The sequence below is a fragment of the Alosa alosa genome, chromosome 4, assembly GCF_017589495.1.
Source record: "Alosa alosa isolate M-15738 ecotype Scorff River chromosome 4, AALO_Geno_1.1, whole genome shotgun sequence".
Classification (NCBI taxonomy): domain Eukaryota; kingdom Metazoa; phylum Chordata; class Actinopteri; order Clupeiformes; family Clupeidae; genus Alosa; species Alosa alosa.
Window position 1 is genome coordinate 6115430 of NC_063192.1, and position 25242 is coordinate 6140671.

At 44.6% G+C, this 25242-nt stretch overlaps 1 protein-coding gene across 1 annotated transcript in view; it reads left to right on the top strand.

Annotated features, from left to right (window-relative positions):
- The first annotated feature begins 459 nt into the window (after positions 1-459).
- LOC125292970 (fibulin-2-like) overlaps positions 460-25242 on the top strand; it is a 34060-nt gene continuing 9277 nt past the window's right edge. Inside the window, 7 exon segments of the mRNA XM_048240568.1 lie at positions 460-539; positions 4662-6113; positions 14338-14452; positions 14886-15015; positions 17068-17254; positions 19123-19193; positions 19196-19340. Coding sequence (XP_048096525.1) covers positions 4823-6113; positions 14338-14452; positions 14886-15015; positions 17068-17254; positions 19123-19193; positions 19196-19340 — 1939 coding nt within the window. The 5' untranslated portion in view covers positions 460-539; positions 4662-4822.

Sequence of the window (25242 nt, forward strand, 5' to 3'; positions counted from 1 at the left end):
TCTAACTGGCTATAATTAATAATCTTAAAATGTTTGTGTAATAAATGTCATTTTAATTTGGAAATATGAAAAGAAATATGGCAGCCACCGTATATGTGAATTAGGTAGCCTACATTAAACATTTTTGGTTAGAAAGTATAAGAAATCAGGTTAGTTAGTGAGTGATTTAGTCATTGCCCCAAATATGGCAATGCCCGAGTGTTGAAACAATCGCAAATAGGCTACTTAGCTAAGGTTGCTAGACATCACATTCTTCGACTGTATCAGAAGGATGGAGCGATAACAAAGTTTATCAAAGACGTGCTGTTTCCAGATGGAAACACTTAGAAAAGGGGTTAGAGGATTTTTCTTGTGTCTTCGGGGCTGACTGCGTACTGCGTTGGGTAGGCTACTAAAAAAAAGCCTATGTCCCTCCCCTTGGTGAAAACACCCCCTGTCTAACGGAGAGCGCAGACCTAACTCAAACACGAGTGCGCGTTGCTCTCCTCATCCAACTTTCTGGGATGTTCACAGTTGGTGGAAACATCGTGAAACTGGAGGTAAGATGAGCCCATGTCATTTGTACATTGGCTTAGAAAAATGTCAAAACTTTTTTTACGAGTGTATTTAATATATATATGTGTTACTCTGAGAACTTATAAAAGTTGGTCAAGTGTCCAATCAACAGTTAACTTATGTCAAGCTTATGTCAAAACTGAGGACACTTAGGAACAACTTCAACTTACTGCGTAGGTAGCCTATAGCCTAAGGTATTTTTCGAATAGCAAACATCTAAATCGTCTTGTGAATCCCAGAATGTTCAAATAGAGAAAACACGTGCATAGTTTGGTATCCGCTTAATTTACTTAATTTTGTCCAAATGCTATTTTCATTTCATGTCATGGACTTGAAATATTACCCTCAAGTGTTCAGTGTTGCAGTAGAATTTATCGGTGTGAATTTAATGGAATTGCGTGGAAATGGACAGCTGAAGGTTTCACAGAAGCCTGGTGTTGCTGATGTGCGACAGTCATGGGAGTCTTTCCTCTATCACTTCTACTGCGGGCATGGACTGACAAACATGCACTTTTTGGGGCTAATACACATTGTTATTGATGATAACGAGTAGTATCGCTAATGTGTCAGACAGGGACGTTATCTTCATCCTAACAAGCACATAAAAGGGTTTCACTAGATGTCTTCCATCAGGTTGATATCTTTATCACAGCTTCTGACTTGCAGATAAGCTGCTACTGACTTAGGCTATCTATTCTTCTAAAGAGAATAATGACCAAAACAAAGGCTAAAAATAGGGGCAAGCTCCAACAGGGCATCTTGGGATTTGCTTTTGTGATGACACCACCTATTAACATGTGTCAAAGTCAACATAAAACAATAGCCATGGTATGGGTGTACTATGGTGAGCTAGTGTTAGTTATGGGTCAGTCAACATGTGCTCCTGTAAGGCTCCCGCACAAAGCATGCACTGATGAGTGGTGTACATGTCTGCAGAGCACTTATGTTCTTTTCATTAGGTGGCCTCATGTGATGGAGGGAGGGAGAGAGAGAGAGAGAGAGAGAGAGCGAGAGGGCGAGAGAGAGGGACACACTCCACAGGGGCTGAAGTGGTTTTACATCAATCCTGACATCTTTGAGACTCCGCATTGGCTGCGGGTGTCTGACTATCATACATCAAAAGCATGCTGTGCCTCAGCCTGCTGCTGCGTACTCATTTATGAGCCTAATTGTTGATTTAGCAGACATGGCCATCGCAGGGGGAAAGCCTTCCACCACAGAAGATTGACTGAGGATAATCGTAAGCCATTAGTGCTGGTTGCGTTTATTTTTTTTTTCCCTGCCAAAGGAGAGGTGGGAGGAACGTAGTCATTCATGTGAAAGAAAATGAAGATATGACTGTTGATTTCTTGTTCCCACCACAACCATTTAACCCTGTGGGTTCTTAAACAGTCACTGTCACATCACTACACGCAGTTTGATGTGCATTTTGAATGGCAGTAATGTGGAAAACAGACGCCCAGCAGAGGCTATCTGCTCGAGCCGAAAGCATGAAGACATGTTTGAGCAGGTTTCCTTGTGCACACATGTACACAAGAGCACAGAAGGTGTCTATTGAGGGGAAATATAACATGTCAGTGTGGACTGACTTTTGCCCTGTGCCAGTAGTCAACCACATGTTCCCGTCTATGTGCTATTGTGACTTCATTGAGGGCAGGTTTTGTTTCATAAGCAGTAGATGCCATTTGTTTTTGTTTTTGAATAGATAATTCAAGCATGAAAATGGACTGCTACTGTAAAAAAAAAGTATCATTTTTTTTTAAAGTAGCCTATGTGTGCCAAATGTAAAACAATATTTTCCACCAAAAGAGATATTTCTTTTGAAGTCCTGTCTAGGAAATAGTATAATCAGCAGTATTTTGAAATGTGCGCTACATAATGTGCCCATGTAAATCCCACTGGTTCTTTAAAACAGTGCACTGCCATCTAACAGGAAAGCCAAATAGAAACCAGCTGGTGTCTGAAACTCAATATCTACACAGAGTGAGTCTGCTTCATAGAGTTTGTTCACACTTTGGTTGTTTCTAAATATTCTGTGGTTTTTATTGACATTTCCTGTGTGCGCTAATAAACAAGCTCACTCCATACTTTATTCCCCACATCATGAGTGGAATATTGAATAAGGTGTAGTTCACTTAAGCCTGCCTTCATGCTCCCACTCTCTGTGACTGAAGTGCTGCCAAGACCTGCTGAAGAAATTTGATACTTTCTCCATCTACTGCTGCTTCGAACCGTTACCCTTAATGTGCAGAACTTTATGGTCATTTTTACATAATTTTTCCCCCATCACACAATGATATAGCCTGAATAGTACAGACTGCAAATTCTTAAATGCAGTTTGACACTGTATGTTGGAGTAAAACTGTTAAGATGGCGTATAGCCCTTTGCTATTTTTATCGCTTGGCATCCAAGGGCTCAGATCGAGACGTCTACCAGGTAAGTTGTGTCGAGTTTATATTGAGTCTGTGTCTCATTTTCGCTGGCCAGACTAATTGCCCGCCTAATATACTTCCCCTGCTTAGAAAAACAGCTCCGAGGACGGCTTTGAACTGGGATCAAACCCAGCACCTGCATGGGCCACTGTATCCGAGCCAGGCAGAAGCAGAGTGACTTGTCTGGCTGTAATGAGTGCTTTTCTGCACAGTATGGGCACAGGGGGAAGACCAAACATGACTGTGTGTGATCAAGGCAACTCATACATGATACTGAAGTTACTTTATGTTGCAGTTTCACTAGATGGGTTATGTTTTTTTTATATAATATCTATATATCACAATTCATGTTTTGTTGTGTTTTAAACATGCACTCTGTGGTCTTTGTTGGCTTAAATGAGACATTTCTATATGATGTAAAGTGTTTCGTTTTTGTATTGCTACGATAGGTTAGGGTTAGCCTCGAACCCAGACTCTTCGCTTCTCTTCGTGCAAAGGCCGCCTAGTAAAAGCCTTAAACGTAATCGCTCTCAGCCACGCCCTCCGCTGGTTGGTTGGTGGCTCTCGGTTGGTATTCTATACGAGAAATCTGTTGAAAGCACAACTGTACCAGTCTACAACTGAAGCGAAATGAAATTGAGCAGAAGTACATAGACGGGCAGAGCCAGGCTAGGTTAGGGTCACACGGTAGGGAAAGCACTGTTTTGCAGGCGGGGCTTTAGTGATGTCACTACCTGTTGCTAATTGGGTTAGATTGAACCCCTGTCCTGAGTCCGGGGCTCACAACTAGTTACAGGTCTTTGAGAAAGACTGGGGGCCTGTTATTCCCCTCATGTGCGTTTGCCCGTTCTGAGTCTGGCAATCTTGGACCTGTCTCGAGCCACAAGTGACCTCTCGCTGAGCTCTGCCAAAGCTGACACACACACATTTCAACCACACAGCTGGGCCCTACTTTCACGTCTTTACATCACACAGGGACCATGTGTAGGTAACAGTAACCTATGCATTTGTTTACATTCTTTCAGGCAAGAGAAATGCAAACAAAACATAAGCAACTGACTGAATCAATATTGTTTACTCTCTGCAACTTGGAATCCTAATTGTTTGTTTAAAAGATTGTAAGTAGTAAGTTATAAATTGTAAGTTTAAAATAAAACCCTACATACATCATGTTTAACTAGTTGTGGTGCTGACTGTTAATATGTGATTTCTCCTTGCAATGTTTGGATGTCTTCCAAAGTTTACATTTGGCTGTTCATCTTAATATAGACGAGATATGTATGGTCTTTACGTTTGAATTCATGCCCACAGCATAAAAATGAGTGTGAAATATCAGCAGAATTGAGAAGTATCCATGCAGGACTGGGGATCCTGTGTGCTCTATTTGTCTAGTGTGTGAGCACAGGCTTCATCAATATACACATCAACAAAACTGAACCCGTGGGGTTTAAACAAAAGCATGTGGTAATGCAGAATGAAATCTACTGAGGTATGCATGGCTATATGGCACTGATAAAGTGATATGTTTTCATTTGAGGTCTTCAGACCACCATGTGGCTGGGGTAGATCAGCCTGAACTATTTAGACTGGATGAAATAGCATAGCAGGAAATATGTGTGTAGTGTAGCCTACCTACCTAACATAACTCTCTCCCTCATTTTTTGATGCTGCAGGTTAACAAAGGCCACTGATCAAAGGGAGCTGTACGACAGAGCGAGCCCTGTTCAGATTCCTGACGGAGTGCAGAGGACTTTATAGAGTATTTTATTCATTTCCCCCTTGGAAAGCCCTGAGGCCTCTGGGTTCCAAAAAAAAGAAGGAAAATAAATAAAAAATGGACTGTTCAGGCCAGATAAGAACTATCCTTCTGGGGCACATCCTGGTGCTCTGCCTGGGTATGAGTGTGGGTCAGAGAGACTGTACTGGGGTGGACTGTCCCGTGATGGACAACTGCATCGAGGAGGTCCTGGAAAGGGGCGCGTGCTGCGCGTCCTGTCTGAAGCGTGGGTGTGCCTGCGAGGGCTATCAGTACTACGACTGCCTGAACGCGGGCTTCCGTGGCGGCAAAGTGCCCGAGGGCGAGTCCTACTTCGTGGACTTTGGTAGCACGGAGTGCTCGTGCCCGTCAGGCGGCGGTCGCATCACCTGCCACTTCATCCCGTGCCCGGACATCCCGCAGAACTGCATCGAGACGATCACGCCGATGGACGGCTGCCCTCAGTGCGAGCGCATCGGCTGCGTCCACCAGAGCCAGAAGTACGAGGCCGGCCACACTTTCCAGATGAGCCCGTGCGAGGTTTGCCACTGCCCAAACGACGGCGGTAGCCTCATGTGCTCCCCAGTTCCAGGCTGTGACCCCCAGAAGGTCAAGAAGCCCATGTTAGCGTCCACTGTAGAGGACCGCGACAGCAAGCCACACCCCGGGACCTTCAGTAACTTCCTGCCCCTCTACAAAGAGGATCCTACAGACACGCCCACAGATGAAGACTACGACTACATGACTGACCTCACCACAGCTGATACCCAAGATGTGGTCGAACCCGCCGAGCCAACCTCTTCGCCTCCCTCTTTCTCGGAAACGTCGTCTTCCCACGCCTCCTTTGGAAAAGGCCCCAGACAAGAGCTTAGGGAGGCACAGGGGGCTTACGAAACCAGAAACGCAGAGGAACACATGACAAGTCCTCCCTCCGCTGCGGATACCATAACCTCAAGACTCCAGGAGAGGACAACGGCAGCGGACAAAGCCCAGGCCCCAAAGCACCATGGGCCGCCCCGGGAGGCCACTGAGGGCCAGAGCCGACGACATGCTGAGACCCAGAGAGGAGCCCAAGAAAGGGACCTCCCGCACACTGCTCACAGCGAGAGGAACCCCAGACACAAGACCCACCATGAGCACAGGGACAGCCATGCCCCTGGTCAGGGAGACAATCATTTGCCAGACTCCCGCGACGGGCACCAGGACAATGCCCTGCCCTCATTGAAATTCAGCCCCTCTAGGCCGCCACCTGTGAACGTGAGAGAGGACCGCGGGCACCCTTCGAGGAGGCAGTCACAGACGCTGCTCCACTATCATACAGGACAGGAGAAGAAGCACGGCAGCAGCAGCCCACCATATTCCCACCAGCGTGAGTCAACACGTTCCACTTTATCTTCTGCTTTGCACAGCCCGGGGTGTTTGTGTGTGTGGGGGGTAATGTTCGAGTCATGTAAAAGTCATGTCGACCTTAAACGGAACCAGTAGCTCTCTAGGAATTTGAAATTCAAGTTATCTCTTGAAGACCGTATTGAGTTGATTTCAGAAATACCTGTGAGCTTGTGTGACCTGAGTACTTAGATCACAGCTTTTGTTATTATATTGTTATAATTACTTTTGTGTTTTACATTGCTGGGTACTGTTCAAGCATGATTTGGCTTTTAAATGTGTTGAATGATTCATTTATGTCTCCCAGTCCCATATCCTGTGTTTGTAATGAAAGGTTGCTTTTAAATGTTAGCTGGCATTGATGCAGCACAGAGTGAAAAAGAATATTTATTACAGAAACACCCACCATTTCCCTTACAACGCCCTCAAGAGATATTACATCTTTATAAACATTCCAAATTTAATCTGACTGTTAGTTTTTACAGCCCACATATTAATATTCTTATAATATATATTTTATATTCTCAATAGCAGAATAACAGTTCATGACAGACTTATTAGCCTTCAGCGATCTCTCTGAGATTGTTACGTGCTAAATTAACAGTGAGATTTGGCATTTGTCCCACATCATTCCAGTAGGAGGAATAGGCTACAAAGGCAGGTCACACCTCCAACCTGGATGAGACTCCAGAGGCTGGTAGCATTGTCCCCATTGTGCGATCATCATCATCATCATCATCCATGTCAGCCCTGTGATAGAAGCACCCCACAAGGGATGAAAGCTCCTGAACGCTAGCTGACAGTGGACAGCATATGATATACAGTACAGATTAAAGGCCTGGAGGGTGAATTAGTAGATAGTACTGGAGGGACCAAATCTGTTTTGGATTTTGTGGTCGGCTGTTAAAGAGACAGGTGTGTTCAGTTCTTCAACAGGTGGACTCTGAAAATCAGATATGTGTGAACAATCCTTCACACACTTAAATAAAAAAGGGAAATTGATGATTCTCAGACAGCTGCTGTTCTATTTATGGTTGTAAATTTAGCTGATATTCTTTGTTTCAATCGCAGATATTTGTAAATGTATTGTAATCCACTGATGACATATAGCCACAGTCTACAGTCGTCTGGACACCCCTGTGTGCAAGAAATCTGACCTACATGTTGTTCGCGGGCTGTTTAACGGGGGGGAAATCTATACGCACAGCAGTAGGGCTGTGCAGACTCGTAGTGACAAATGACTTTCTTTCGCTGTGGAATCCAAAGGGAAAACAGCTTAACACTGCGGTATGCATACATGTATACATACATCTGGCATCTCAGACGCCTCGTGTAAACGGTGCGATCGCGAGTGTGTGTTCTGTGTGGTTAGTAAACAGTTGTAGTGTCGGCCCTCGTAACCTCTATGTGTGTGGGCGCTCTCCCTCTGGTTGTCCTTCACTGCTGAGACCTGTTTTTCCCCTTCATTTTCAGCACCTGGTCTCCATAGGAATGCATGGAGTTTTTTTTTCCTTCTCTTTCTTTAGGTTTTAGCCCTCGACGTGAGGTGTTGATAGACCTGGAATACCTGTCGTCCACATTCCATAAGCCTCACTAGCTTGGAGGCCCTCCAGAGTCTTATCAGTTTTGTACTTGTGAGTCGAAGGTGATAAAACATAAGTGCTTTGGTTGGGTCAATAGCAAAAAGCTGTTTGCATATAGCGTGATACACTGACAGTGCCCAAGGATGTCTTTGCTAACGTGACATGAGCCAATTTGCCGTTAGCGTTGAACACAAATTATATTTTGTATGACTCACATGGGGGTGAGGTTGTCGGGGGAGAACTTGGACTTGTTCCAAAGCGTGGCATGTCATAGTGAAGATGATAGGTTCCATACTGTCTGCCTTAAGTATTCCTGCACACCACTCCCCCAAGCAGCAGGAAGGTGGTGAGAGTGTGTTATCTGTAGAGAGACAGGTCTCTGGGGTACTGTGAGCTGGGACTGCGAGGGCCGGAAGTCGAGGGCTCTTGTCGGCCCGACTGGCACCAGCACTGAGGTTGGGGGGAGAGGAAGATGACAGGAAGAGCCATTGAAGATATGATGATAATGTTCCGGAATCTCTTGGCATTTCTATCTAGTCGCCAGTGGAAACAGGCCAAGGTCTGGAACAAACATGGCCAGATCCACCAGATCCAGTCTTAACTGCTATACCAATCATGTAACACAGCAGGACACTTCACACAACTTTCTCTGGAGATCCAGATCTAATCGAAATGGCCTTTCCCCAAGATAGTGTCTTTCCCTAAGAACAGTCTAACGATCGCGTACAAGCTTCTTTCTCACACACAGTAGAAGAACTGCTCACAATGCATTGGTTTGCAGCGTCATTGCAGACTGCATCTGATTGACCCACTCAGCATGTGATGAGTTTGCTGCTGTGTTAGCCAAAGACGATGCCAGGGTCTGCTTCACCCCCCAACAACCAACAACCAACAACCAACAAAACACACACACACACACACACACACACACACACACACACACAGGGACCTATGGGCTCCTCACACTGCTCCACAATAGTTAAATTCCTCCAGGTGCCCTCCACATGATCAAAATAACACAATGAATTCATTAATTTTCAATGTACTGGGTATCCGTTTAGCGATAATGGGGTACCCAATTCGTCTGAATCTGATCTTGCTCCTACCCGATTGTGTTGTTTTAAGGCTACTTTGCAGTGAAGACTAAAGACTGGACTGAGAAGTGATTGCAATGTGTACTTCTCTATCTCTCTCCTTCCTCTCTCCCCACCCATTTATTTCTTATCTAAATGAGTGTTCCTTCCTTCTAGAGCGTTTTCTTATTAGGAGTGTGCATGAAGCAAACTTGATTTATAATATGAGGAGGCGCTGATATGGAGGTGTGTGAGTGTGTGTGTGTGTGTGTGTGTGTGTGTGTGTGTTTTGCTGAGGGGGGGTTCGACTAGACTGGCTCTTATTCCAGTCCACAAAGACGCTCCTCCAACACATACTTTTCTCCGAGTTGTGGCATGCCTCGTTATTACAGGCCTGGCACTGCAAATGATGAACTCCTTCCGTTAACGACCTTGATGATGTAGGCATTGCAGGAGCCAACATTTATGCAGGCCTGATTTTGAGTAGCAAGCTAACAGCCAGGCAAAAGGGGGAATTCTTTCCTTTTTCTGTCTCCCAGTCTGAAAAATGGTTGTTCATTCTGCGGAGATGCTCAGTCTGCAGGTCATAAATGTAGTGTACATTTGGTGAATGGTGTTGTGCTTACTAACCTGGCTCGAAATAGGAGTTTTGATGCCATACCTGCAGATGCATTCACCAGTTAATGTGATGATTTAGAAAGAATGGAAATATGTACACACACACACACACACACACACACACACACACACACACACACACACACACACACACACACACACACACCACACGCACCACACGCAACAGGAATAGACCCCTGGGGAATGTATGTGTATGTGTGTGTGTGTGTGTGTGTGTGTGTGTGTACATGTGAACAGAATGACTGTTTTCCACTCAGTGCGTATGTATGGAGATGTTGAAGCCTTATCACGGAGCGCAGTGGAGTAAATAGAAGCACACTTTCCCTTCCTTCCTTTGTTCTGTCACAGCAGGAGTGCCGTATGATACACCCTGCCCTCGCTGTCATTCGCTTCTGCACCGATGTGTATTCCACACTCACACACACCCTCTCAGATACACACTCACTTACACACGTACTGTAAGTATCCACAAATCTACACGCACACACACACAAACACAGACACACACTCTCTTTCATGCTTCCCGTCAGGCACACACACACATAAACGTCTACAAATCTACACACACACACACACACACACACACACACACACACACATACTCATAATGAGATCAGTGTGGCTTGTGCATGCTGTACTTGCAGCTGTGGGCAAACACAGACCGACAGCAATCGCAAACACACCCCTTCTCAAACAACCCCACCCCAGCCGGCAGATTTACAGGGGGCCATTACAGGAAGGAATCTCTGTGTGGCTCCTGGAAAAGAGCCATTTGTCACGTGTGTGTGTGTGTGCTTGCTCTTTTAGTATAGCTGGTTGTTTATGTTTTTGTTATTTTGTTTGTCTGCCTTGGCTGGATGAGATATTGAGCCAGGGGGCTCTGCCTCGGGGGTATTAATAACAGTGATACTTTCACGACTGCCTGTTCACTGGGGGCAGTTGAGGGAGAGAGATGGGGGTAACAGTCACTTTCACTGCTGTCTGTATTCTGGAATGGGGGTGGGGTAGGGGGTGGTTGGGTGAGTTACGGTTGGGGAGTGGGAGAGAGAGTGCTGAAGTGAATTACACCACAAGAGAATAGGGCTCATCAGGAAGCGCTGTGCGCCTGATCTCCGGTGCCTCATGGCCAGGATTTCTCAGCTACATGTGTGTGTGTGTGTGTGTGTGTGTGTGTGTGTGTGTGTGTGTGTGTGTGTGTGTGTGTGTAGAGAGAGCATCAGGAGAAGAGTTAATATCCCACCGTGCTCTACTGAACAGCAGGATCCTGTCAAAGAACAGTTTGTAAATAGCACCAGTGGAGAAAGAGTGTACTGTTACATTTCCAGATTTTTGGGGCACTATTGCCCAATTTGGTTTCAGATATTGTTCCCCACAATAGACTATCCAATCTGCACATATAGCCTAAGGATCATTGTCCTTTACGGTAATTATGATTATGGGGAACATGACTACAGTATTGGAGTAATTAACATGCAGATTTCTGTAGAGAAGCATTCTTTAATCAAACAGGATATCTCCATTAAGATCTCTCCTCGGGCATGGTAGAGGAAGTGCAAAATTGCTTCATAATGTTGAGTTCAAGTGATTACTGGCTATGGTGCAATGATGTCAACCACAGCCTTAAGGCACGTATGGCAGGTAAAATTACAATTTAGATAGCGGTTCCTCCCTTTGCCAAAGTCATTAAAATCAGTTGATAAATGATAATCATGAATGACTGAAACATTACCCTCATTGGAAAACATTCCAGTACTAAACCACAGGATGTAATCTTCCACATCATTAGATGTGCAGTACATAGTCCTGTACATGTAAGACTTAAGTTGGTGGTTATATGAGGTACATAAAAGCTTAACATAACCCTTGTTTGTTACTGAAAAGGATACGGTTTGTTGATTTCATCTCACCTACATGCACATGTCATCTTTACCTATCTTTGACATTATACTGTTCATGCACACGTTTACTGTAGGACAGCTCTTCTCTTGTTTTGGTTGTTTTAGGGATATTTATGTCTCCTGCTCATAATGCAAGCCTTGGCGTGACAAGTGACCATAATGACAAGCCTCGGTAAGAAATATGAGCATTAATAATTGTACCTAAAAGCCAGAGAGATCATAAATCAACTGTGATGCATATTATGAATCTAAACTTAACTTAACCTAACTAATCTCCTAATTAAACATTGTGACAAAAGGAGAAAGAGTATAGTGCCCTCAATGCATTGCCTTAGTAGGATACTTTTATAGTCTCCTCAATGCATTGCCTTAGTAGGATACTTGTATGGTGTCCTCAATGCATTGCCTTAGTAGGATACTTGTTTTGTTCTAATGTTATGGATTATTGTAGCATCTCCTTGTGTTTTTTAGAGTAAGTCATCAGTACAGTGTAGTGGTTTTTAAGTATTTTACAGGTCATCCCAGGGTGATCCTCCACATCTTGAGACTTGTTCTGTCTATAGACTTGTGGAAATGGATGGAAGAAACCTTCTGAAAAGATGTGATTCAGCCTCCAAATCATAAAATTGCTTAAACTAGTGCACACAGCTAACCTCAATTACAGATGTCTCTCTGTTTGATGTTTTCTGGACAGAATGGGTTGCCGTCCCTCTGCTCTTGCGGTGAACTGCTTTGAAGCAGCTTTGTGATGTAGTTGTAGGTGTTAGCTTAGCGTATCATCACTGTAAGTGCAAAGGGATAGCAAAAGATCCGTTTTGAGGTTATAGTTGAATGGATGGAAGACGGTTGATGTCTTAATAAGATGAAATTCAGAGAAGGGCTTAAAGCAGTTCAAAGGGCACAGGGAGACACTTGCTTAGTGATGTGCACATGCCTCAGATGTTTCTGATTTGTAATTACAGTTGGTGGAAAGGCCCCTCATTCCTCAAAGCTGGGAATTATATTTTCACACAGCTGAGTGTTTTCCACTGAGGAGTCGGGTAGAGGACTGGGTTTGTTTTTGGGGCTACGAGGGCTTTTAGGATTCACAACAGCTCCAGGACTAGCTGGTGAAGTATGCTTCAGAATAGTTTCTCACAGAATGTTTTAAATATAAATGTTCCAGTGAGTTTTTTTTCTGACCAATTGTGTATTGTTAGTCTTGTTGGAAATTTGTTTTTGGGGGGTAGAGAATGTTGCTGTAAGTTTTAGTGTGTATGTTTTTTCATGATCTTGGCTCACAGACAAGACTTTGGGACAATTGGTTTAAGTGTGTTTTTTATCAGAAGGAAAAACATGAAGATATCTATCTCACAAAGAGGTTTTGAAAAAATGGTGCAGCGTTTTCAGCTAAACCAACCCAATTACTGAGACTTAATTAGGTGTTGTTAAAAACATGAAAGAAATAATGAGAAGTGCCACTTCACAAAGGGGGGAAATGTTCAGAAGGATATTTTTCCTGCCTTGTTTGTTTATTCACTCCTTCGGTTAAAAGAGCTGCCAATATCAACAGCGTTGGAGCTAATTCGTCTTGCCATGGCTCTGAAAACGGTAACAAATGTGACCCCGGGTGCCAAGTGGCCTCACCACCCCAGACCCACCCCCACCCACCCACCCACCCAACCCACCCCCACCCACCCCACCCCACCCAACCCCATCAAACTCGAAGTCTCATGACGGGGCGCTTGTTTTCTAAAAAAGCTGAGCACAAGTAGTGTTCAAGTGGTGTCCACCGTGCTCGCTGCACAGATGGAGTCGGCCCGCTCCTGCCAGAGCGCGCAGACTTTATGAGGCACATCAGAGGCGTGTGGAGGCCGTGTGGCCCTGCTGTGTGGGAGCTCCCACCGGAGCCAGGCAGCACTGTGCGGCTGGATAATTAACCCTCACAACTGGGCAGGTCACCGGTCACGCTCTCCGGTGTATTTTTAAGTCGTGTTTGAATCCGTGATGTGATTTTTTTTTTTCTTTTTTTGGCTGTGTGTTTGTGTGGAAATGTCGTAATTCCTCATTGCCGAATGTTTTCAATCTGTCTTGGTCTAAAGGAAAACACTGAACCACTGAGATTTGCCCTGGGGTGAAACTGAATATAATAGCACACTGTTTCAGACTTTTTTTCGTCATTTTATGCTTACAGTAGACATTTGAAGTTTTACCACAAGTGATGTACGATCTGTTGGCCTTTTTGTTAGTCTTTTTTGTGAAGTAATCAGACAACAGATTTGTTTGCCTTCCATGCACATGAAAGATGGCCAAAATGTTTCCCTTTTGAGAAGTATCCAGTCTCTAGTCTCCAATAGATTTGTATTTGCATATCTAGCAGACTCTGTTATCCAAAGCGACTTACAGTACATATGTCAACTACATTACAAGGGCCATTGTCCACGTTGTGCTCAACGAAAGAGACTGGGAATTGAACCCACAACTTCCTGGCTACTGCATGCTAGCCCAGCTCCTTAACCACTGCGCCACCACTGCGCTTGATGGCCCATGATTAGCAGTGCTATTCCAGTATAGGGACATCCATCCACTGCACCACATGCCATGCAAACAGCAGTCCCGGCTCTCACTCTTATGTCAGTGGAGTTGGGTGAACGGTTACAAAATCCAATTCCACTTCCAATTCCAAAAGGTGGCACACACAGTGCATGCCAAACACTCAGTGTGCCATCTTTGATGCGAGCTCTATGCGTTGCATGCTGCGTTAACAGTTCACAGTGTTTTACTCTGAAGTGAAAACTTGCTGCTGTGACAGTGAAGGATACATAAAAATGCCCAAAAATATTCCACTTTCCTCTGTGCTGCTCACGCAGTTGGTGTAGCACCACATGCCTCTCCTCTCCTCTCCTCTCCTCTCCGTCTCTCATCTCTCTGGGATCTGTCTCTGACGTGAGCGTGTGCTGCCGTGTGTCTGCGATGCTCCTGACTGCTCTGCTCTGTGATCCTCCTCATGTGTCGGTGTGATGGTGTGTCTGTAGTGTCGGCGAAGGAGCTGGTGGAGGTGTGCTGCGAGGCGGGAGAGAAGTGGGCCTCCGTCCATGGACACTGCTCCAACATGGCCGCTGTGCGAGAGGACACACACTCCATCTGTTGGTAATGACACACACACACACACACACAGACACACACACACAGACACACACACACACACACACACACACACACACACACACACACACACACACACACACACACACACAGCCATTTATAAAGGCAGTCAGATCATGGGGGTCATGACCGAAACCAAAACATTCCTTTAACTCTCTGAAACATATTCATTTCAGGTATTTTCATTCCAGGTTGGAAGTCAGGAAAGCCAACCCCCACCCACCCTTTGTGTGCTGTGCTGGAGATGGTTTTTAGGATCCATTTTCCCTCCGTGTCCTATAGTAGTTATGCCAGTTGGCAATTCCTGTGTGTTTCCACTCTGTATGATGGAAGACTTTTTTGGTGCTTTTCAAAGTGTTGACATTCTTGTGCTGTTTTGTGTGGACGTGTATTTGTTTAACGTGTTCACCCGTGACAGGTCGGCTCAGAAGCAGTGCTGCAGCGGCTCCCTGAAAGAGAGAAAGTGTTTGGCCGGCGTCACGGCTGCCAAGCAAGGGGACGCTTGCGAGCTGGACGACAATGATCACTGCGGCGTGGACTCCTATAAGGTTGGTAATGTTACCTAGTTCCTCCCATGTCATACCCCCCTCCCCCCATCCAGAGTCATTACTCAAGGACAAGGCACAAAAAAGTGAAGGGGTCTGCGCTGAATCGCCCTACTAATCTAATTACTGTTATTGAATTTAAACAAGAAAGAGAGAGAGGGGGAGAGAGAGATAAGAGAGGGAGAACCAGAAAGAGAGAGAGAGAAAGTGAGGGAAGTAAAAAGAGGGAGACACAGAAACAGAGAGGGGGGAGGAGATGAAGAGAGAGAGAGAGAGAGAGAGAGAGAGAGAGAGAGAGAGAGAGAGAGAGGAAGTTGAAGAGAGGTAGAGGGAGATGCAGAAAGAAGAGGGAGAGAGAGAAAGAGAGAGATGGAGTAAAAGAGAGATGGAGAAACAGCATGAGAGGGAGAAAAAGGAATGAGTGGGAGTGAAGGAGATAGTGAAAGAAAGAATAGAGGAAGAACAAGGCTGGTTGATCATGGGTGCTGCTCCCCAGAGTTGAATTTGTTCCCCTCTCTGTGACCGCTGCTTTATCGATGGGAAAGAAATGCTTTTTGGCTTGCGCTGGTCTGATGATTGTGTGTTGACTTCCTTGCATTGTGCACACCCTGATGAACAGCATTGCAGTGGCCGACTTCTCTCTAATATCAGTGAGAACAAACGAATCAGTGGTGGTGGCGTTATTGTGGCACAGCTTTGGGCCCTGAGAGTAGAGGGCCATTTATCAACCATCACATCGGGGGTTCCAGGAAGTCCAACTCCGCCAAACAGCTTGGGGTCATTATGGGCCGTGGGCTTTAGGCACAAGTCAAGTATTGGCTTTCATCACTCGGCCTCAGTCGGCAGTGGCAAGCCCATAACTCAGGCCACACAATAAAACGTCTCTGCACTTCATCACGGTGGCCGTGGAGTTACTTTTATGCCCCTCCATAAACCCCCATTCCCCACTGAGGACTACCGGACCTGGAGTGTGGTGGTAAAAGGTGAAATGTTAGACTTGGAGAGACTTTGCTGAGGCATTCCCTTTATTGAGCTGGTGCCAATGTAGCCTGCATGTGTGTGTGTGTGTGTGTGTGTGTGTGTGTGTGTTCTACCTGTGGGAGATGAGGGAAAAGTGACTGTAGTTAAAATGCAACAAAGCAACAAAGATGTCATGATGGGGTCAACTGTCATGGAACAATAGAGCTAGTTAAATTTACGGCCCACTCGCAGCATCAATATAGATTTAGGGAAATTTAGAGAAGACTGTATTGCCTTTTGTTGTATACCTTTTACCATCACAGTAAAAGCCCATTGAAATGCCTCAGTATATTACACCGGCATTGCTCAGTACTGTAATACTGTTTTAGAGTGAAAGCTTTGCTATTGACTTCAGTGTAGAGAATAGACTTCAGTGTTGTTAAGCAGTGTGACAAATCAGAATGAAAGTGTTTGTGTGCCAAAAGACTGGATAGAAATGGGCTGTAAATATCAGAACATTTTAATTAGACGTCGAGGATGGGGCGCAGGAGAAACGCTGCTCTCAGGCTGATGAAACACTGGGCAAGTCTTTTCTGGCGCCGACTATGGGCAGTATTACCGCAAGAAATGTTGTATTGGGCATACAGTGAATGGATGCGTTTGTCATTTGACAAAACTCCTTGACTGAACCCTTCCAGCCCATCTGTGCTGCTTTGGATGCCCAGGGTCAGGATTTTTATCTTGGCAAATGTATTGTTGCCAGAAAGACTGAACTGTTTTTCTGTCAATGAAATTAAAAATAGAAAAAAATTATCCAAAGCAAAAGATACATTTCCCTCAACTTATGTGTGTTCCCTGGGAATCTCAGTCCACCAGTTGCTCTACAAGTTGAGCCATAATAAATAATCTTTCTTTATTAATGTTTTAAAATGTGCTGACAGTTTTTGATGACTAAGTAAGATAGCCCAGGTTCACTGGTTTATAGTGTGTGTCACTGTAACTAGAAGGGCAGTTCATGTTCATGCCAGGTTTTCTCTGAGTCCCATCTCTGACCTGAGCTCCCTGGTCCTCCTGCGTGTCCCTGTCCTGCTGCAGGAGTGCTGCAGCTGCTGCTCGCTGGGCCTGCACTTCCGTAAGGAGGGTCTGCCCTGCGAGGCCCACCAGTACCTGGGCTTCCCCTGCAGCCACGTCTTCCTGACCTGCTGCGAGGGAGAGGAGGCCGCCAGCTGGAGCACGCTTCGCCAGAGACCACCTCTGCAGCCCACTACACCGCCAAAGAGAGGTGGGGCCAGTCAAGTATATCCCTTCCCAAACCCAAACACACACACACACACACACACACACACACACACACACACACACATTTTAATGCTTTTATTTGGACCTTAACACAGGGGAAGATTCACAGATCCAAACATTGAAGGAAGTAAGTTACACACTTAGGCAGGTCTGATCAAACACAGAATGCATTGTGCTATTTTCATTCTGAACTGCATGATTATGGGTAAACATGGCATCGTCGCTTCCAGATGGGTAAACTACCTATTATTGCAGAAATGGAGCAGTACACACACACACACACACACACACACACACACACACACACACACACACACACACACACACACACACACACACACACACAGGTTTGACAGAAACCTAGACCGAATATGAAATGTAAACACACACACTTGTATGCAAATCCCACACACACAGAACCATATACACAAACCGATACATTTCTATACACACACACACACACATACACACACACACACACAAATGTGAGAAGATGTTAATTATATTGTGGATGTTTTGAGTTATGTAAATACACTGGTTCCACTAACCTAACCCTAACCCTAACCCTAACACAGACACACCCAAACAGTTAATCAAAGGTGATGAAAATGGAAAGTTGAAAGACTACCTGGCCTGTACTGTAAATACACTTGTTTTGGGATTATGGATGTAGTTTGCCAACAATTGTTTTATCTAAGCAAGAAGCAGCCAAAATGTGACGTGCGAGCAGGCATAGCATTCTGCTACTGCTGTTACTATGCAGCTGTTGTCTACTTATGCCAGTCTTGATATAAAATAATGAATAATGATTTGGAAAGAGGATTATTTTTGATTAACTGACAGGTAATATGTAAATATAAACAAACTGACAAGATGATATGAGGAATAACACCCATAGGGCTTATCTGCAGATGATATCCACCATCAGTGACATGGCAGCACATAAAGTTGACACCTGACGGCTGCTTACCTTGGCACTGTAGCAGGGTCTGACTCCTCTCACCTTGATACCCGTCTCCCTGGCAACTCTACCTAGCTCGCCTGTCAGACCTGTCACAGAGCTCTGACATCACCGGCCCGAGTTTACGACGGGTAATATTTCATCGGAAGTGACACAGGCGTTTTGTTTTACACAACTTCACGCCTGTCACTGCTGTGATAGAAAGAGTCATGTCAGGACGCTTTGAAAGGCAGAGTGTCTTGTTTTATACTGCAGTGCCTTCAAACATATTTTCAGAGACACAGCGGTACCCAGTTCTGTCAAAGACTAACTGAAGGACATCCAAAGCCACTCTGCATGTCTTTGAGGACTTTGAAACTTCGCACCCTGCCCCTCTCTGCTCAGTGAAAGCTTGAGGTTAAACCCCTTCAGTATTAATCCAAGTGGAAACATGTAATCCTGTCTTTGTTAGTGAGGAAATCTGGCCTTTGTAACCTTGAAAAACACCTCAGCAGTATGATTATGATTCTAGACTGAGTCCTTTGTAAGTTAGTGTCATGTTCACCTTGCAGTGAGGGGAGCTGTCAAGGCTGTTCTGCACCTAAATTACATGTGGGGTCAACGTTTGTTTGCTTTCATATAACTTTATCTCAGCAGGGAGGGTAAATCATATCTGTGAGGACATGGAGAATCTCTGCACAAATACAGGCCCATCCATCAGAGGCCAATGTCTGCTTGTTGAAACAGATGAGACAGGAGATGATATACAGTAATGTGGAGAGGGCTTGTTTCAGCCTCCGCATTGTGGGGTGGGGAGGGGGGAGGGGTGTTGTAAGGTGCCCCTCCACATGTCTCCCAGGATCAGGCGCATTCTCACCACCCCCCTCCCCCCGTCTTTTCTCCATCTTTAGTGTCGGACAGCCCGTACCCCAAGGAGGCCTTCTCCATCGGGGACGCGGAGGATGCGGAGAACACCGTGGATGGGGGGCCGAGGGCCTGCGCGACCTGGATGAGTGTAAGCTCGAGGGCAAGCTCTGCCACCACACGTGCATCAACACGCAGGGCTCCTATGTGTGCGCCTGTTACCCGGGCTACACGCTGCAAGAGGACGGCCACAACTGCGAGCCAGGTGAGATGGCTATCTCATCTCTCATCTCTCTCTCTCTCTCTGCACAGGGCAGACACCCACAGCTCATTGGTTAGGAGATTAGGTTTTTTAATATCAATTGATGACTGTGTTTTTGTGTGTATGTGTGCCACTGTGTGTGTGTGTATGTGTACTGTGTGTGTGTGTGTGTGTGTGTGTGTGTGTGTGTGTGTGTGTGTGTGTGTGTGTGTTTGTGTGTATGTGTGTGAGACAGAGAGCGAGAGGGGAGGGATAAGTTGGTGCTTGTGTGGTGTACTCTTTCTCTAGATAGATGGCATAGTGATGAAAAACATTTCTGTCCCGGCCCCCTCAGTAGACCCTATCTATCTCAGCATGAAGGCGTATTATATTCCCCTCTGCTGATGGACTCCCTTCCTCTCCTCTCCTCTCCTCTCCACTCTGTGCTGTCTGATCTGTCCTGATAGGCTGTGACCAAATCGGGAGGACAAAGCTACTTCCTGCACCCGCATGCATGCCCTGATTATCAGATCCTTTCACACACAGCACATCTCTGATAACAGATCAATCCACAGCAATAACGGGGCGTGATGTAAACCTTGTGGTGATTACCTTTATGTCTGGATAACTGGTGTTGTGCTTCTACTCACATGAAGAGCTGGCAGTAAGTGTTAAGTGTCAATGCTAACCAGGCTAATAAACAAACCATGCTACTGTGAGTAACATCGAAGGGTAAAGTTACGTGACTTCTTTTGTAGTCCGTTTATGAAACAAAAGGAGCAATTTCGATTTTTTTTTTTCGAAAAACAAAAATAGGGCCTGACATTTTCACAGTTAGAAGATTATTACTGTATACACACTGAAAAATATTTTTGGTGGATAACTTTGCTGATTTGGCTTCACAATATTTTTTTTTCAAAATAGAGCTGCTCTTCGATAGGAACGCAACCACTTGGGGCGCTGGTTTTCACTTTCCCTCCCTATATGGCAGCCCATGGAACCGTACAGTAAAAAGTTGTGAGATTTGGCACATTGATTCGGGATAGTCCCATAATTCATTTCACCAAGTTTCAGGTTTGAACCACAGGCAGTCTAGCGCCACCAATTTGTCAAAGTTGACATTGCATTTATGCAATTTACTTTTGAGCCCTATGCCCAATTTAGAACATTGAGATATTAGTTATAGTTGGTATCCTTGGATGAGACCGAACCATAGACAGTAAAGGGCTGAACTCAACGCACCCCATGATGTCAATATCCCCCATGTTGGACCATCCACCGTATTAAATTTCATCACTTACAAACAAAAAACACGTACAATTTTCACGGGTCACAAAGTTTCTCAGATTTTCACGAAACTTGGCGCAGATGATCTTCAGACCATGCCTCACAAAAGTTATTTCTCGTGTATTGACATTCAAAAGCGCCTGTCAGAGCCAATCGGAATTGACAGCGAGGCCGCCAAACAGGAAGTGAACTCATATCTCGGCAAGGATTTCACGTATCAAACTAAACTCGGTACATGGACTCAGGACCCAATTAAGAGAAGGCTCAAGAAATTTGGTGACCTTTGACCACTATGGGGGCACTAATCGGAAGTAGGCTCATATCTCAGCAACGCTTACACATATTGAAACCAAACTTGGTACATGGACTTGGGACCCCATACTGAGGACACACAATACATTTGGAGTCTTTTGACCACTAGGGGGAGGCTTATATCTCAGCAATGCTTTCACATACAGAAACCAAAGTTGGTTTATGGAGTTGGGACCCCATCCTGAGGACACACAATACATTCAGTGATATTTGATAACTAGGGGCGCTATAATTAGTAACACTTTTCCCTAAAGTTGGTGACCTTTGACCACTAGGGGGGCGCTAGAGATACAGGAAGTTAGCTCATATCTCAGCCACGCTTTCAGGTATCAAAACCAAACTTGGTATAATCGCCCCTATCTTCAGTTCAGAGATGTTCTGAACTGCACCTAATTCCATGTGTATGATTAACCTAACATCTTCTGGGAGTATGCCAAGTTTCGTGGAATTTCATCCATGGGGGTAGAAAATAAATTATTTTATGTGTACATTTAGTGACTGTACACCTATCGGCCTATAGATGGTTGTGTTGAGCAAAGGGTTGCTGGTAGAGGAAGATAAGGAGAGGAGCTACAAGGCAGGACTGTCTCACACACACTCTCTCTCACAAACACACACACAAACATAACCACACACTCGAACACATGCACACACATTCACATCCACACGTACAGACACGCATGCATGCACACACACACACACACACACACACACACACACACACACACACACACACACACACATCCACATCCACATCCACATGCAGACATGCACACACATAAACACCCACAGGCACGCACACACTCACACACACACAGATATGCACACACATAAACACACACAGGATACGCACACGTACACTGGCACACACACACAGGCACGCACATACAAGCACACATACTATCGGTATCGGCAATTACAACGGTCGATAAATTATTTTAAATTCAGTAAAGGAAAACCAAATAGTGACCTTTCATTTAGGCTGCATTTCCAGTATTGCCGTTACGTAGTTTGTAGTTTGCAGCGCCTTACTGCAAAACACACACGCATTACTTGACTTGGTTCCACTTCACTTTAGTGCAGCAGATTAGTGAAACAATCGTTCACTTTGTGATACAAGCATCAAACTTGGCACAAATATTATTTGCAACCCACTTTATCCAAAAAGCACATTAGCCACACAAAAAATCCAATATGCCATTTTCCAAGATGGCCACCATTGAAAGCCATTATACTTGGTTTTTGACTTGGATTGGGATTGAATAATCACATTTTGATGATCTTGATATCATAAATATATGTAATAGGGTCTGGACTTTCCAATTCTACAATAAAATATAAAATAATGTGTTAAATTGTGAAGATAGATGCAATTAATGGAAAAATAGCACATTGTAGTACTAATTTTAGTTTAATTAAATTGTTTTTATGTTAGGTTACTTCAGCAGGGGGTGGCTAAGAAAGTGCATGCTCTTTTTTTAGTTATATATATATAAAAATCATTACATAGCAGGAAAGAGAGACAGGGCTTCAGCAGGGGCAGGGGGTCTATGTAAGTGCATGTTTTTGTTTTTATACATATATATTTGTTTTTATACATTATACTTGTTTTTATACATATATACTACCTCAATAGAACAACAAAGACTAACAGGAAATGTGTGGGAAAGACAGACAGGGCCCCAGTAACGCCTCTGCTCTGTAGCTAGCCATATCAAGTGACGCCTCTGCTCTGTAGCTAGCCATATCAGAATATCTGCATTACAAATTAATGTAATCATTGCATTTGCAGGCACACAACTGAGTACACTCAAGACTAAAGCGGTAGCATTTACATCTTCCCAGACATTCCATCTTGCACCTACATTTAGTCAACTGTTGACAGCTCTCAACAATTGGTGGAAGTGTCATCCACACTACTTGCCAAATGTCACATTCTTTCCTCCAACCCCAGTTGGATGGACTCTCCATATTCATTTGATATACCGGTATACTTACCTGGCCCCAGATACAGGCAGCTTGATAGGTTGCACACTTCACATGCTTAGCAAGAGATGCCCTTTTTGGTGGAATGGCATCATAGGACCTCTGCTTTTGTGCAAACAGGTCAAGTCTTGTTCCATCAAATCCATCAGCAGTGCTGTTCTTGTTGTACATTGCTGAGATCCACATCATCCGTTACTGGTAGGTATCGACTGTATTAGACATTTCATTTCAGGGCACACTTCTCAGGTTTGCCAGGCAGTCCATTTGCTAACACAACATCACAACCAGTGAGGGCATGGACAAAAAGCATGCCACAGGATTTTCCAGGACCAAGTTTCCTCACCATATCATAAACTGGTAACCACCTGACAGACTTACCTTGACCAAATTCAATCCACAGCTCCTCTAAGCCTGCATCCCGTAGAGTCCCAAAAACACTGCAATAGCAATAATATCCGTGTCACAGGTTTTAATCAACACAGATTTCTTCTGTTGTGGACTAGTTAGCCACAACACTAATGCGATGGTTTGCCTATGGAAGATGTACAGCAGGGCATACCTGTCTACGATGCATCCTAAACAACGGGCTAGGACATTTCTGCTTGCTAGGTTTTAAAGCTGTTGACTTGCTCACAGTCCTTGGTGGCCCTAAATCTACACAAAATAAATGTGAGCATCTGAGCTAACATTTATTCCCAAACACCCACGTAAGTAAGGAAGAGCATGGTTTAGGCTACAAAGGCTAAAAGTAAAGTAACTCATAAATGTTGCTTGCATTAAGAGAAAGCCATTAAGTATAAACTGTTCACAATGTAGTTTGTGGCAATGTGGTTATCACAGAACAAAGGTTCTCACGGTGTGGTTTCTGCATCACGGAAACGTCATTGCGCACTGGAGATTAAAAATGAGCTCATTGTTGTGCCACATTTGAAACTACTGCATTAAATTGGTTGCTTTGAAATGCCTGTCCACTGTCTAAACCCTTGCGCATGCATGTTCGGAAAGTAAAAAGGTAAAATATTATTTGTTACAGCAGATAATGGTTGATTACCGGTATATTGAAATGCAACCAAAATAGTAATTTTACATTATTCACTTATGTATAATAAATTAGGTCAAACAACTTGTCTTGCAGTAGACTGTGGTGTAGCTGAAGTTCTTGTCTGAGCTGAGTCATACATATGTGTTTGGAGTGAGGTGGTTGTGCAGTGACTGAAAAGGTTGGTGTTTGTGCCATGTCTGGTTAGAATTCTGTAACTCTGTAACTGCATGAGGGCTTAAACATGGTCAGGAATTGAAGGTCCACTCCACACTGTTTGCTTGACCACACACCTGGCCTCTGCTGTGACTCGTACTCTTATTCATTTTGCCTTGTGTGTGTGTATTTTCCTGTGCTTTTGATGATGATGCATGCTCCCGTTGTTTCCTGTAGAGGTGAAGTGTCCTTAGCCACGTGTCACCAATGCCACCATCACTGAGGGGGCAGGCGGCTCTTATGGGTACGGGGGCCGTCGTCAGGTACAAGTGTCCGGCTGAACAGAAACTGGTCGGCAGCCCTCACATGAAATGTGGGGTCTACAGGCTGACAAGCCACCCAGCCAGCAGCTGCTGACACAGGGCCAGATCGAGGGAAAGGATCTGGTAGATTCAGTGTGATCCAATTCAGTTCAGTTTAACTCAATTCAATAGATTATATTCAATTTAGATCAATTTAGTTCATTTCAGTTCAGTTCTGTTTAGTTCAGTTCAGGGCAGTCCAGTTTAATTACAGAGTGCCATCAACTCTTGTTATCAACGCTTTTTACATATTCAGAAGCCTCAAACCTGTATAGCAAATGTAGTTGCCTATAGCCAGAAAAAAAAAAAACTTTTAACATGTGGAACCCTCTTGAGCAGACTCAAGCTCAAAGACATGTCTCCCAGGTGGATTTGCACTTGAGGAGGCCTGAATGTGTTCTGGACAAAGGCATCTGGGCAACCCTTGTAACCCTCGTAACATGGGCTTATTCTGCTGATTGGGATTACAGTATGTCATAGCTAATGAATAATAAGAGGTCCTGAACAACAATAAAGACCTTATTCCACATCTTACTAGTACAGTGCACAATGCCCTGGAGAAGCTTTACTGTAATTGTGTGGTTGAATTAGGTTGTACTGCACCCAGCGGGTTTCATGTAACACATGGAGTGATAGCGACCTGGTTTGTACAGTAGATGTCAAAGCACAGTCCAATTTAATGAATATACATAATGCAGACTCATAGATGTAGATACACAGACACACACACACACACACAGTGATTTGAATATGTCCTCAGTCGCTCACAGGGCCTGGTTATAGG